At 43.9% G+C, this 14,506-nt stretch overlaps 1 protein-coding gene across 1 annotated transcript in view; it reads left to right on the plus strand.

Annotated features, from left to right (window-relative positions):
• The window catches only part of LOC124136636 (protocadherin Fat 4-like), a 44,776-nt gene extending 31,033 nt beyond the window's left edge, over nucleotides 1-13,743 (plus strand). The window contains exons 25-33 of the mRNA XM_046502623.2: nucleotides 1,373-2,987; nucleotides 3,835-5,066; nucleotides 6,118-6,439; nucleotides 7,389-7,537; nucleotides 8,486-8,660; nucleotides 9,976-10,040; nucleotides 10,494-10,531; nucleotides 11,606-11,720; nucleotides 13,394-13,743. Coding sequence (XP_046358579.2) covers nucleotides 1,373-2,987; nucleotides 3,835-5,066; nucleotides 6,118-6,439; nucleotides 7,389-7,537; nucleotides 8,486-8,660; nucleotides 9,976-10,040; nucleotides 10,494-10,531; nucleotides 11,606-11,720; nucleotides 13,394-13,488 — 3,806 coding nt within the window. The 3' untranslated portion in view covers nucleotides 13,489-13,743. The remainder of the gene's footprint in view (nucleotides 1-1,372; nucleotides 2,988-3,834; nucleotides 5,067-6,117; nucleotides 6,440-7,388; nucleotides 7,538-8,485; nucleotides 8,661-9,975; nucleotides 10,041-10,493; nucleotides 10,532-11,605; nucleotides 11,721-13,393) is intronic.
• Nucleotides 13,744-14,506: the final 763 nt, after the last annotated feature.

The following is a 14,506-nucleotide window of genomic DNA, read 5'->3' on the forward strand; positions in this document are numbered from 1 at the left end:
ATTTACACGTATACTCACCGTCATTGAATTTACACGTATACTCACCGTCATTGAATTTACACGTATACTCGCCGTCATTGAATTTACACGTATACTCACCGTCATTGAATTTACACGTTTACTCACCGTCATTGAATTTTACACGTATACTCACCGTCATTGACATTTACACGTATACTCACTGTCAGTCATTTACACGTATACTCACCGTCATTGAATTTACACGTATACTCACCGTCATAGATGTTTACACGAATAATCGCTGTCATAGGCGACCACACGTACGAGGTATACTCACCGTCATTGAATTTACACGTATACTCACCGTCATTGAATTTACACGTATACTCACCGTCATTGACATTTACACGTATACTCACCGTCATTGACATTTACACGTATACTCACCGTTATTGAATTTTCACGTATACTCACCGTCATTGACATTTACACGTATACTCACCGTTATTGAATTTTCACGTATACTCACCGTCATTGAATTTACACGTATACTCACCGTCATTAAATTTACACGTATACTCACCGTCATTGAATTTACACGTATACTCACCGTCATTGAATTTACACGTATACTCACCGTCATTGAATTTACACGTATGCTCACTGTCATTGAATTTACACGTATACTCACCGTCATTGAATTTACACGTATGCTCACTGTCATTGAATTTACACGTATACTCACCGTCATTGAATTTACACGTATACTCACTTTCATTGAATTTACACGTATACTCACTGTCATTGAATTTACACGTATACTCACTGTCATTGAATTTACACGTATACTCACCGTCATTGAATTTACACGTATGCTCACTGTCATTGAATTTACACGTATACTCACCGTCATTAAATTTACACGTATGCTCACTGTCAGTCATTTACACGTATACTCACTGTCAGTCATTTACACGTATGCTCACCGTCATTGAATTTACACGTATACTCACCGTCATTGAATTTACACGTATACTCACCGTCATTGAATTTACACGTATACTCACCGTCATTGAATTTACAGGTATACTCACCGTCATTGAATTTACACGTAAACTCACCGTCATTGAATTTACACGTATGCTCACTGTCATTGAATTTACACGTATACTCACCGTCATTGAATTTACACGTATACTCACCGTCATTGAATTTACACGTATACTCACTGTCAGTCATTTACACGTATACTCACTGTCATTGAATTTACACGTATACTCACTGTCAGTCATTTACACGTATACTCACCGTCATTGAATTTACACGTATACTCATGTCACCGCCATAGACGTTTACAGTGTACAAAGCTGAAGCAAAAGAAAATAAATGTACCTTTATGTCAACATTCTAGTGTTTGACTACGAGACGACGACAGGCTATCTCCTGGCGGTGACCGTGACAGACAGCGGGACTCCCCCACTCTCAGTAAACGTCGCCGTGAGAATCCTGGTCACCCCCGTCAACGAAGCCCCGCCCATCTTCAGCCAGACCACCTACACCGTGGCTACAACAGAGAGTGCCCCATTTGGGGACAGGGTGGCGCAAGTGACGGCGACAGACGCCGACGTTGGGGCATTAGACGGCACAGTACGATACAGCATTACCGACGGGGACAGTCAAGGCAGGTTCACAATTCGCGAGTCAGCAGGGAGTATTACCATAGCCAAACCGCTTGATAGAGAGTCTCTGGATACTTACAATCTCACTGTGATAGCAGTAGATGATGCACCAGGGTCAGTGACAGAACGGACCGCAACTGCCTTTGTATTTGTGACCGTGACGGATGCTAATGACAACTCCCCGGTGTTTACACCGTCGACCTACGTCGGACTTGTGTCGGAAGATGCTAGTCCTCTTGCGGTTATTCTCACTGTAACAACCACTGATGATGATCTTGCAGGAAATGTCAATTCTAGGATACAATACAGTGTGATTTCGGGGGCCACTGGAAATGTATTCGAATTTTCAAATGCTGATTTACGGTTAGCAGCAGGAAAGAGTCTCAATTATGCAACGTCGTCATCCTACGATCTGGTGATCCAAGCTGCTGACAAGGGAAACCCCGTGCTGACCACTACAGCAAGGGTCACTGTCAATGTCCAGCCAGCGAATCAGAACAATCCGATATTCACAGATCCAAACCAGAGCATTTCTGTAGATGAATCGGTAGCTGTTGGTACAAAGATCCTCACCACTACCGCTACAGATGCAGATTCAGCGATCTTTGGGAGCGTAGCATACACAATCATCAGCGGTAATGTTCCGGCGAACAGTTTTGTAATAGATGATGTAACTGGAGATATTCTGGTCTGGTCGAAGCTTGATGCTGATGTCGCACCCGGCTTCTTCAACCTAACATTGGAGGCAACTGATGGGGGAGGGAAGTCTGCCACAACATGGCTGCACATAGCTCTCAACGACGTAAACGACAACTACCCACAGTTTACCAGAAATTTATACAACGTCGCCGTCGACGAGAATCTGAGCATAGGCACTTCCGTTGCCCGCATCGTCGCAACAGATGCCGACTCAGGAACAAACGGACAAATCGTATATTCAATCACTTCCGGTGACGGGCAGACGACATTTGATATTGACGCCACCACGGGTGAAATAACAACGGTATCCGCATTAGATTATGAAATCAAAAGGATCTTTAGTCTGGTTGTCATGGCGACGGACAGTGGCACGCCGACACCAAATAGTGCCACAACAATGGTTGTGATTTCTCTCAACGACCTGAACGACAACAGTCCAACCTTCACTCCATCGACCCTCACTGTAGAGGTAACGGAAAACGTTGCCATTGGAACACCAGTAGTTACAATGGTGGCGTCGGACGCTGATTCAGATGCTAACAGTAACAACAAGTTTGTCTACATAATGATAAGCTCTTTGTTTTCTATTGACCCAAAAACGGGGACTATAGCTACGAAAGGCCTCATCGACAGAGAGAAAACAGCACTGTAAGTACCACTTTCTATATCTTTGAGATTGTATGCACTTGCTGTAGAGGTGTTAGAAGTCCTTCTAATGACCCTGATAGCCCGTTGATAGGTATTACTGCTTGAAAACACGCTGTAGGACCAGCCATTGTGGAATCTGAAAGTTAACAAAAACTTATGTTATATACCGTCCTGTGCCCCAGTCTCTATTGGGGTTTCCAACTGACTTCCACTCGACATGACGAATCAGCTATCTGACATTGTCCCTACTCATCTTCAAGGGACGACACGGGAGGCTTTGTCTAAAGCCTCGAAAACCTTTCCATAGACGTACCAGAAACCTACGATCGTGGGTTCGAATCCCGTTTCGCCATGATTATGTTTCTTGGTTAGTCAGCACCATACCCGTACTCGTGGGTGGCGACACCGTATTTCTCTGTGCTGTAAATCTACTTTTATCATTATGAGAATCGTGAGTGAAAATGGCATTCCGCCGCTCTAAGCAATATAATATCAATACGAAGGGGGGGAACACGTTGTATTCATGTAGGTAATCGAACCCGGTCTTACGGCGTGACGAGCGAACCTTTAACCACTTGGCCCTTTTCAGAAAGATAATGTGATAGGTTTGTTTCTGAGACACACGGGGGCGGTCGGGTAGCCTAGTGGTTAAAGCGTTCGCTCGTCACGCCGAAGACCTGGGTTCGATTCCCGACATGGGTACAATGTGTGAAGCCCATTTCTGGTGTCCTCCGCCGTGATATTGCTGGAATATTTCTAAAAGCGGCGTAACACCATACTCACTCACTCTGAGACACACGTTTGAGAAGCAAGTTTATGATAGTTCGCCGATATTTTTACTCATCAGCCATCTCCTGACAGTGACCGCCCGGGACCAGAACGGAGTGGGACGGGTGGGGACTGCAACTCTAACTGTCAACATCGTCGACGAGAACGACAACTCCCCCGTCGTCACCGGCACCTACTCTAAGACTGTTCCCGAAGACACCAAAGTGGGCACAATTATCGACACTGTCACAGCAACCGACGCCGACAGCGGTCGTAACGGCGAGATGACCTTCACAATTACCAATGGTGACCCAAACAGTGACTTCACTCTGGATACAACATCCGGCATTTTGCAACTAAGAAAGGTCTTGAACAGAGAAGTAACGCCTAGCTACGCTCTTGAAATCACCGTAACTGACAACGGAGTCACACCAAAAGACGATGTCGTCATTGTTTCCATCACAGTCGGAGACGTCAACGACAATGACCCAGTGTTTCAGAACTTGCTATATAACTTCAGTATTGCGGAAAATGTCCCCCTCGGCTCCACCGTAGATTACGTGACAGCGTTGGATGCCGACATGGGCGTGAACGGGGATGTTGAATATGCATTTATTATATATTGGCAAGGCAAAACATCCGATTTCACTGTAGACAGTGTAACAGGGGAAATAACCACTGCTGGAGGTTTAGACCGAGAGACGATGGACACATACCAAATATGGCTGAGAGCATCAGATAAGGGAACTCCTAGCCGATACAGAAACACTAACGTCACCATCGTCGTTACTGACCTCAACGACAACGATCCTCACTTTGATTCCCTTTCGTACTCGGCCACAATCAGAGAGGACCTTGCAGTTGGTACAGCCATCCTTCCAGTGATGGTGACAGACAACGACATCGGTGTCAACAGTGACATCAAGCTGTCCATCGATACGTCAACATCAGAGGGGACTACGGCTGATCTGGTGTTTGCGACTAATTCAGTCACTGGAATTGTGTCTCTGAAAACCAATGTTTACCAAGACGCCGACCGGACGTATATTTTCAAAGTCCTCGCTGTTGATGGAGGCGCGACACCCCGCACTGCGACAGCTACGGTGACGATTAACGTGCAAGACGTCAACAACAACCCCCCTGTTATTTCTCCTCGTTTTTACAACACTGAAGTGGCTTACAACGGTGTCTGTGACAGCTCCATTACCACCGTGACAGCAACAGATGCAGACAGTGGACTGAATGGGCAGATCAAGTACTTCCTCTCACAGAGCACCTACACCTATCTGTTTTCCATGGATGGGGCCTCGGGTAACTATTTTTTTAACATAAAAGGTATTATGGTAATAATAATAATAATAATAATAATAATAATAATAATATATTATAATAATAATAATAATAATAATAATAATAAGAAGAAGAATAATAATAATAATAAATGTAAATTGTAAATTTGTACAACGCTTATTCAAAACAATGCATGCTCATAGCGCGCAATTATTTACCCCGCCAACGGAACAGTGTATAATCAATATATGTTCTAAGGTAAATGGGTGAGTATACAACTCAAGCAATGATAGCACTGATGATTATTACAAACTCTTTGACGTCTCTGCCAAGACCTCCATTAAAGACCGCCTCCGTGGTCTAGTGGTAGAGCGTCCGCCCGGGGAGCGGAAGGTTCGGGGTTCGATTCCCGGCCGCATCATACCAAAAGTCGTTAAAAGATGGTACTAGCTGTAACCCTGTCTGGCGCTGGGCATTAAGGGGCTAAACCAAGGACTGGTCGGCTCGGAGTCAGTATTCTGTGTCTGAGTTAAACTGCGGCATGGTATCTCAGTTGACTAGTTCTAAAAATCAGCATCAGTCCGGACTAGTACAAGCAGCCACACACACGTACATGCACGTCGCTATGTAAGTGCAATAATCTTGGACGTGACTTAAACCCCATTTCACCTCACCTCACCTCACCTCCAATAAAATGTACCCACGGGAGGCCCAGTCGTTTCAGTTCGTTGTGCAGAGATTTGTCCCTTGGGCACGCCAGAAATCTATGATCGTCGGTTTGAATCCTTGTTCGTACCGATTATGTTTCGAGGTTTGTCTGCACCATACCTGTGCTAGTGGGTTTCACCAAAGGGCTAAACGTCTGATACCTGCATCACTTCGGGTTTTCCTCCAACATTAACCTGCCACGCCGTGATATAACTGGAACACTGTTAAAAGCGGCGTTAAATCTTTAAGATATTTCTCACTGTCGATACCCAATACTTACTCCTACATTAACTTATAATTTATCCCTTAAACAAAAAAATTCTTCTTGTGACTTTGAAATGAGCTTCGCTGCATGTTCCGACAGGAGTTGTCTCCCTTGCGTCCCAAGCTTCAAACAACTTCCGTTACGTCATAGAAGCCTTGGCACAAGATGCTGGCAGCCCCGTGCTCACCGCTACGACCCCTGCCACCATCCGCATCGACTCCTTCGACCCCAACGTCGTCGCAGTCACCTTCAAGCTCAACATTGACCGGACCACTTTCCAAGCCGAGAAGGGCACCTTCATCTCTGAACTCCAGACCCTCATACGGGCTTCTTACCCGTCCGCCATGTTCAGGGTGTGGTGTGTAGAGTCCGCGGGCACCACCCAAGTATCAGGAAGGAGGAAGCTACTCCAGGCGTTCAGGTATTAATAAATGCTTTTAATTAGAACTATTTACAATTGTTTTACGGTATCAGATCAATAAAGGTAAAGTGGGGTGAGATGGGGTTTAAACGTCGCGATCACGATTGCACTTATATAGCACTTATATAGCGAGTGTGTGTGGCTGCTTGTACTAGTCCGGACTAATGCCGATTTATAGTGCTAATTCACTGAGATACCATGCCGCAGTTTAACATGAATACCCTAATCAGACACAGCTAGTATACTGACTCCAAGCCGATTTATAGTGCTGGCTCACTGAGAAACCATGCCGCAGTTTAACATGAATACCCCTCTCAGACACAGTATACTGACTCCGAGCCGACCGCAGTCCTTGTTTTAGCCCCTTAATGCCGAGCGCCAGGCAGGGTATCAGGGTAAAACTATCATCTTTTAACGTCTTTTGGTATGACGCGGCCGGGGATCGAACCAGGGCGGACGCTCTTCCACTCGACCACGGAGGCGGCCAATCATTTAAGGAAGACGATCAGGGAATGTCGTTCGCCAACATAAAATACTGTGTCAGATCTTCACGCTGAGTAGTATCGTATCGCAGTAAAGGATCTTAATTAATTGAGTTTGTGTAAATTTGGCTCTAACGTGTTAGCATATATGTAATCACTATGTTATATCTCTCGCTTTGTCCTTGTGCTTAGCGTATTGCCTCGTCATGGTGAGTGAGTGAATTATATTTACCCAAAAGTCGATCATACTAGAGCTGTATCATGGTAGCTTGTAAACCATGTAGTCTCGTCCTATAAACTAATGGTTGACAGCATGATCATGGAGCAAGATGACATTATATCAGAGGCTTTAAAACATGCATTGAACGTCATGGATAAAAGTCAATAGGACCCACATAGAGTTCTTCTGTCAGGGCACGACCACGACGCCATATCTTATCCGCTTCGTGATTTCTTTATCTCCCCAGTCCGGTGACCGTGCATGGGTACACTGTAGCAGACAGCTCTACCGACTCCGTCAGTAACGTCACGCAGGACAAGACGTTGCTGACGTCCTCAGAGACACTGAAGTTCCTCTCTACCGACCCCCTGGGGACGCCGATTTCGGCCCTTAATGGTGAGACTATTAGGTTGCAATGAATTCGAGTTAGCAAGTTGGGTGTATGCGGTGTTTCAGTTATATCCCGACGTGTCTCCTCAACGCGGGACGGTAAGTGACGCAGGTCGTATGTATACGTATTAACTATGGTGACCACCGGCCACGGGCATGGTACTGACAAACAAAGGAGCATAATCGTGGTGAATATGGGATTCGAACCCAAGATCACGGAAAGGGGCGCAACGCTCTATCGTGAGTTCTGTCGCCCTAGCACACTGGACCAGCCCCGTCCCATACTTTTGTTGAACTAGATGGACTCAATGGACCTTGTCGAACGTAATAAATATGTGTGTTTGTGTGGTATTATGTATTCTTAATTACATTTACTGTAATCCTATTGGTAACAATAATAAGTAAAAATCAGGATTATGAGGTGTGGTAAGGTGACGTCACGTCCAAGATTATTGCACATCTATATCGACGTGCATGCACGTGTGTGTGTGCGTGTGTGTGTGTGGCTGCTTGTACTAATCCAGATGGATACGGATTTATAGTGCTAGCTCACTGAGGAACCATGCCGCAGTTTAACATGAATACCCCACTCAGACACAGCATACTGACTCCGAGCCGACCAGTCGTTTTAGCCCTTAATGCCGAGCGCCTGACGGGGTAACAACAAGTACCATCTTTTGACGTTTTATGGTATGACGCGGCCAGGGATCGAACCCCGGACATTTTGCTCCACGGGCGGAGAGACCACGTAGAGGGTCTCAGGATTATAACATTATCAACATCATAACGACGAAGGTTTGAATAATTTCTTTACAAATATAATTCAGTCATACAGTTAACCTGCTTCCACTCTATGTGGTGTGTGCGTGTTATTATTAACCGACTGACGAAGACGAAAGCATATATCTTCTCTACACCAGTCGTGTTTACCAATGGCCCATCGTTGTTCTTCAGAGGGAGGCCTAGCTGGGCTCAGTATCCAATCTGTGAGGCGCTACTATGACCCCGTGACCCCTTGGGCACAGACGTTAGAGGGCATCATCATCCTCACCGTCATCGCCGTTGTCATCCTAGTCCTCATCTGCACTGTCGTCGTCTCCAGTCTCTACGGTTGCAGGAAAAAGAAAAGGTTTTTGGTCGACGTTGTAGGACACGATGTTTTTTCTCACTATCACGAAACATTCGTGACCAACTCGTGTTATTCGGGACAAGCCGAATAGCGACTCGTGTCCCTCTCGTGCCCTTTTTTGCGACCAGGTTCCGTCTTAGCGCAAACGGGCATACGTAAAACAATTGTAAACTCGTTGCGTAATGGTTCACATATATTTCCCCTTATATTATATATATTTCAGATGCAATTTAAAGCACATCGGGACGTGCGAAATTATACAGTACGATTGAACACATTTAACTTGTCTTGGATACTATAATTTTAGATGCAAAATATATGTAAAATCAGAAATTATTTCTGAGGGATTCTTTGACGAAGAACGTGAAGTCATACGCGCATTCTGATTGGTTTGTCGTATTTACGCACATAACATTCATCGAGAGGGGGACGAGTCTTCTTGCAGTTTACGAAAAGGGGTGACTGGTGACGAATGTTTCACCAAAGAGAGGTGATTCTTAAACTTTAGCTCGTGACGCCGAAGACTCGGTTTGAATCCACTCATAGATTCAAGTTTCCAAGCCAAATTTTGGTGGCCTGATATGTTGGGATTATTGATTATTACGGTGTTACTCAGTCGTCGGAATTCTCTTTGGAGAGTTGCTTCCCTTATATGTGCAAGAATCCTGTGGTCGGTGATTCGAATTCCGGAATATCATCATGATTCTTGGTTTGTCAAGTTCTTGTGATTGTTTTTCAGACATATATTAATCATGGATATTCACATGGATCTTTATTCGTTGCTTTTATATGTAAACCGAGTTTCCTTATGAGTGCAGACATTCGACAGTTGTTTTTTTTCTTATTTTTGCGAGACGAATGTATTCAGAAAGCTTCAGAAATGCCGTAAGGTCATTTTCATATGAAGTCGGTGGTCTACAGCCTGAACAAACCTGATAATGTTTTCACTCAACATATAGTCGTTAAGTAATCTGTAAATCTGTAAATCTGTAAACGTGAAAGATATTGTTAATAATTCAATGATTAATCGACTTGTGAGTATACAAACAGGGTTCGACCCGTTTCACGTTGGAAATTACACTATTAACTCGAAACAACAAACGTCACTTTCTGTTATTTTAATAATCGTGTATAATGTCAAGTGTCACGCATGCACGCGCGCACACGCACGCACACGCACACACGCACGCACGCACACACACACACACACACACACACACACACACACACCTAACGCTAATCAGGCACATAATGTGAGACACACACACCTTTTTGTTGTCGCTGTCTACATATACCTTGTTTCCATTTTCTGTAGACCCGTCAGCCCTCAACCAAGACGAGTTGGTACACCACAGTCCATCACCGTCGTCACACCACAAAGTAGGTCACTCAATCCTCATCTTCTGGATCACCGGCACACCCAGTCGTTGAGTCCACAAACCTCCGGTTCTTACATTGTCATCGTAGCATCGTTGATGATGTTAATAAAGACTATTTCGTCTGATCAAGACTCAATTACTTGCCAGGCATTAATCGTGCAGAATGCGACATAAGACAATATCAACACCGTAAATCAAATGTTCTCCTGGGTTATAGAAGAATGGCCTGGGTTATAGAAGAAGAGAAGAAATATTTGATTTAAGTGTCACGCATTGTACAGCATAAAATTTCCACGTAGCTCGGGAAGATGTGTACATGTACAATGCCCGGCCAGTATCAGCAATGAGACACTAACGTCATTAAAATGCGTAATACATTAATAGATTAAAAGTAAACACTATAAGCGAGTAAAAGAAGAAAACAAAATGCTGGATGTTGGATCCTCTGTTGCAGGTAATATACCGGATATCCTGTACATGGACCCCCCTCCAGTGAGTAGACTTAATTTATCAGCGTGTGTCAGGATCAAATATGTTGATAACCGTTGGATCTTTACGTATCTTTAACTCCATGTTTGTACAGATTGTTAAATAGAATAAACACGACACGCGTTCGGGATCCAGGTCAAAGAGCTTCTAGCTTCCCATCATTGGTTTCCCAACAGTTGGCCAATGAGCATCGGGCTGTTGCTGTGTGACCTGTACGCGTGTCATCGTGCCCCTATGGCGTGAATTATATGTCATTGCAGTTCACAACGTAGTGTGTCTGTCCAAGCAGCCATGGACTATTTTTGGTATTGTTCGTGATAGAGCTGGGATGTAGCTGAATACGACGGAAATTATTCGCTTAATCACTCATGAATAAATGACACTTTTTATGGAATGCAACGTCTGTCATTCTTCGTTACGACGTTTCAGAGCTACTTTTTGCTCCTTCATCAAATGAATCACGACATTTCAGAGCTACTACGTCACGCCGAAGACCCGGGTCCAATTCCCGACATCGGTACAATGTGTGAAGCCCATTTCTTGTGTCCCCCGCCGTTATATTGCTGGAATATTGCTAAAAGCGGCGTAAAACCATACTCACTCACTCACTCAGAACTACTTCTTGCTCCTTCATCAGATGAATCACGACATTTCAGAGCTACTTCTTGCTCCATCAGGTGACTCACCTGAATAAGGAGCAAGAAGTAGCTCTGAAACGTCGTGATATAGAATAAAAGAAGTTGGTATCCATAAAAAAATTCATTTATTCATGTTCTCCAAACTTCTAAATGCCTACCCAAGACTTTACTCACTCATGTTATCATAATTTTTACGATGTGTAAAAACGTATAGATCTACCAGTACGCCTGTCACAGATTTGATTATTCACAGATCGACGTGATGTGGCTGGAATATTGCTGACTGGTGCAAGTATATAATATGTAAATGTTGTGTGAAAAGCACGTTTCTAAGCCAGATTTGTTTCCTTGGTAAAATACAACACACAATACAAAGACGAACTAAGGAGCACAGGCGGTTTGTGAGTGATACTGTCTAACCCTTGTGTGTCCATGACAGGTCTACACGGAGTACGACGCACCCGTCAAGTCTCCGCGAAACCTGTTCAAGAACAGGAAGTTCCGGTCTCTCGCCATTTTGAACAGAGAGTTTGAAGGAAAAGCGGTTGACCCAGGTAAGTGACCCGGGGTGTTCTCAGCCGAGAAAGTCCTTTAGGTTACAGTTTTATTCGCGGTTTGTCTGTACCGAAGTTGGGAATCAAACCTAATTTAGCGGTACTTAGTGTATAAGGAGCGATGAGGTAGCCTTGTGGTTAAATCTCTTACCCACGACAGGATTCGATTCCGCACTCGGCAACAATGTGTGACGTGCCTGCCTTGATTGGGCTTTGTAAAACACAATTTACAGATTCGATCAGTCAATATGATTTTACTTTTATAATTTTATAATTCTCAGTACAAGTAGTTTATGTGATAAATAAAAACTCATTATCGTAATTGCCTTTACAAATGCTTATAAACAGATACAACATGCAGCCAGCTAACCTCTCGGCAGTAATTATTTTTTTTTTTTTTAATTTTTAACCTGTCCCGAGTGATTACATTACATAATGTTTATATTTACAACTTTAAGTGACTTAATGTGATATGCTGTTTTTGGAACAGCATTCATGAATATGAAACAAATTCATCCGCAAAGATACATTCAGAAACGTTTATCTATCAAATTCTTCTTTTGGATATAACTGGAATTAAAAAAAGATTCTACTTTCCAAGCTTCCTTTTCCAGTTACACATGTTTAATATAATATTTATACGAAAGTATATGTTGGATGTAGATATTTCTCTCCGTAACTGTTACACATTGTACAACCAAACAAAAATTTATTTTTTTTCATCTTCCATAACAGAGACATCTGCTGTAGAATGAAAGTAACGATAAAGTCCCTCTTTACCGATTCATTCGACCCGTGAATATCCGGGGTTGAAAAGCTCTTCAGCAACCGATGCTTGCTGTGGAAGGCCGAATATGCTTGTCGTAAAAGGCGACTAACGGGAACGGGTGGTAAGGCTCGCTGACTTGGTTGATGCATGCCATCGTAGGGGTGGTCGGGTAGCCTGGTGGTTAAAGCGTTCGCTCGTCACGCCGAAGACCCGGGTTCGATTCCCGACATGGGTACAATGTGTGAAGCCCATTTCTGGTGTCCCCCGCCGTGATATTGCTGGAATATTGCTATAAGCGGCGTAAAACCATACTCACTCCCTCACTCACTCGCATGCCATAGTACCCAATGCGTGGACCGATGCTCATGATGTAAATCACTGGATTGTCTGGTCCAGACTCGATTATTGTACAGGGTACAATGTGTGAAGCCAATTTCTGGTGTCCCCCGCCGTGATATTGCTGGAATATTGCTATAAGCGGCGTAAAACCATACTCACTCACTCACTCACTCACTCGCATGCCATCGTACCCAATTGCGTGGACCGATGCTCATGATGTCAATCACTGGATTGTCTGGTCCAGACTCGATTATTTACAGACCGCCGTCATATAGCTTGAATATTGCTGAATGCGGCGTTAAATACCAAACAAACAAACCGATTTATTCTGTACTATAGGCCCATAATAACTTTCGAACTTTGAAGACAGAACATCCATAACCACCACTGTGATTTACTCCGTAACTACGGGTGTGTGACACCAGTGTAACAGTGTTGATCATTGCACCACTCCACTCCACTCCACTGGCAAGCTGGTACCCTTACTTTCAGGCACCGTGATAAAGCTTGAATATGATGCGGCGTTCAAGAACATTCATTCTTTCATTTCCTTTCTACCCTGCAGCTTCCGGGAAGGTGTACGGCTATAATACCAGAACCAATGAGAGGAAGTGGCTGACGACAAGCGAGGGTGGCAGTGTTCGGGTCACCCACCGCTGACCTACTGCCAACACCGTTAGGCTGTGCTGCTGCGAAGGATACGTCCTATCTGTAATGGTTATTCGGACACCATTTACTGACATCGATCACATTTGTGTCTGGCAGATAGTCTACTTACACATATCAATATGTATTGCAAAAAAAATTAATCTGACAGCGATGTATCACACATGTTAAACACATGGAAGCTGCACTGATTATTCTTGATACAATAGGATGGTTTAATAAACGAGGGGAGTACCATCCCTGACATCCCATCTGTGTTAATGGTGTGATGGTTTGCATGTAAGACTCGACTCCAGACAAGGCTGTTTAAAATATATTTCTTGTTTCTCGCGATTACTCACATGAAATTGCCGAATATATTTAAACACTCTACTTTCTCGTGCAGTCTTCTAACCCCCCCCCCCCCCCCCCCCCTCAGTTAACAAATGTCATTAGAAACAAAATTATTTCTCTAACAGCCTGAGGGGCGGAGTGGTAGCCTAGTGGTTAAAGTGTTCGATGGGTACCCACATGGGTACAATGTGTGATCTTTTGTCCAGGCCCCGCCACAATATGGAGGGGATATTGTTAAAATCGGAGTAAAACAAACCTCGCTCACACACTAACTTAAATAGTCTAAGACAAAGGAGTAGCTATATGTACTGCCAAACGGAGAAGCGTGTTAATTTGTTTAAACGTTTCCAACCCGTATATCAATTCTGAAAGCTACCGACATTTTTGTCTTTGTGAGTACTTGTGGAGAGAGTGTGAGGGTTCACGTCGTTGGAAGAACATTTCAGTTATATAACACTGACTCCAAAGTGTGGAGTTCGTAGACCTCAAAAGATACTAAATTAGCGTCCCTGGGAGCGGGAACAATTTGTGAAGCCCATTTTTGGTGTCCATCGCCATGTTATCCTGGAATATTACAAGCGGAGTAAACCTCACTCGTATGTTCTGTGTAAACCGACTGCTATAGTCGAAGGCTACTGCTCTCCCCTTCAACATATATGCATATTTATGAGTTTTATAA

This window comes from Haliotis rufescens, unplaced genomic scaffold, assembly GCF_023055435.1.
Source record: "Haliotis rufescens isolate VD_foot unplaced genomic scaffold, xgHalRufe1.0.p SCAF_16, whole genome shotgun sequence".
Lineage (NCBI taxonomy): Eukaryota > Metazoa > Mollusca > Gastropoda > Lepetellida > Haliotidae > Haliotis > Haliotis rufescens.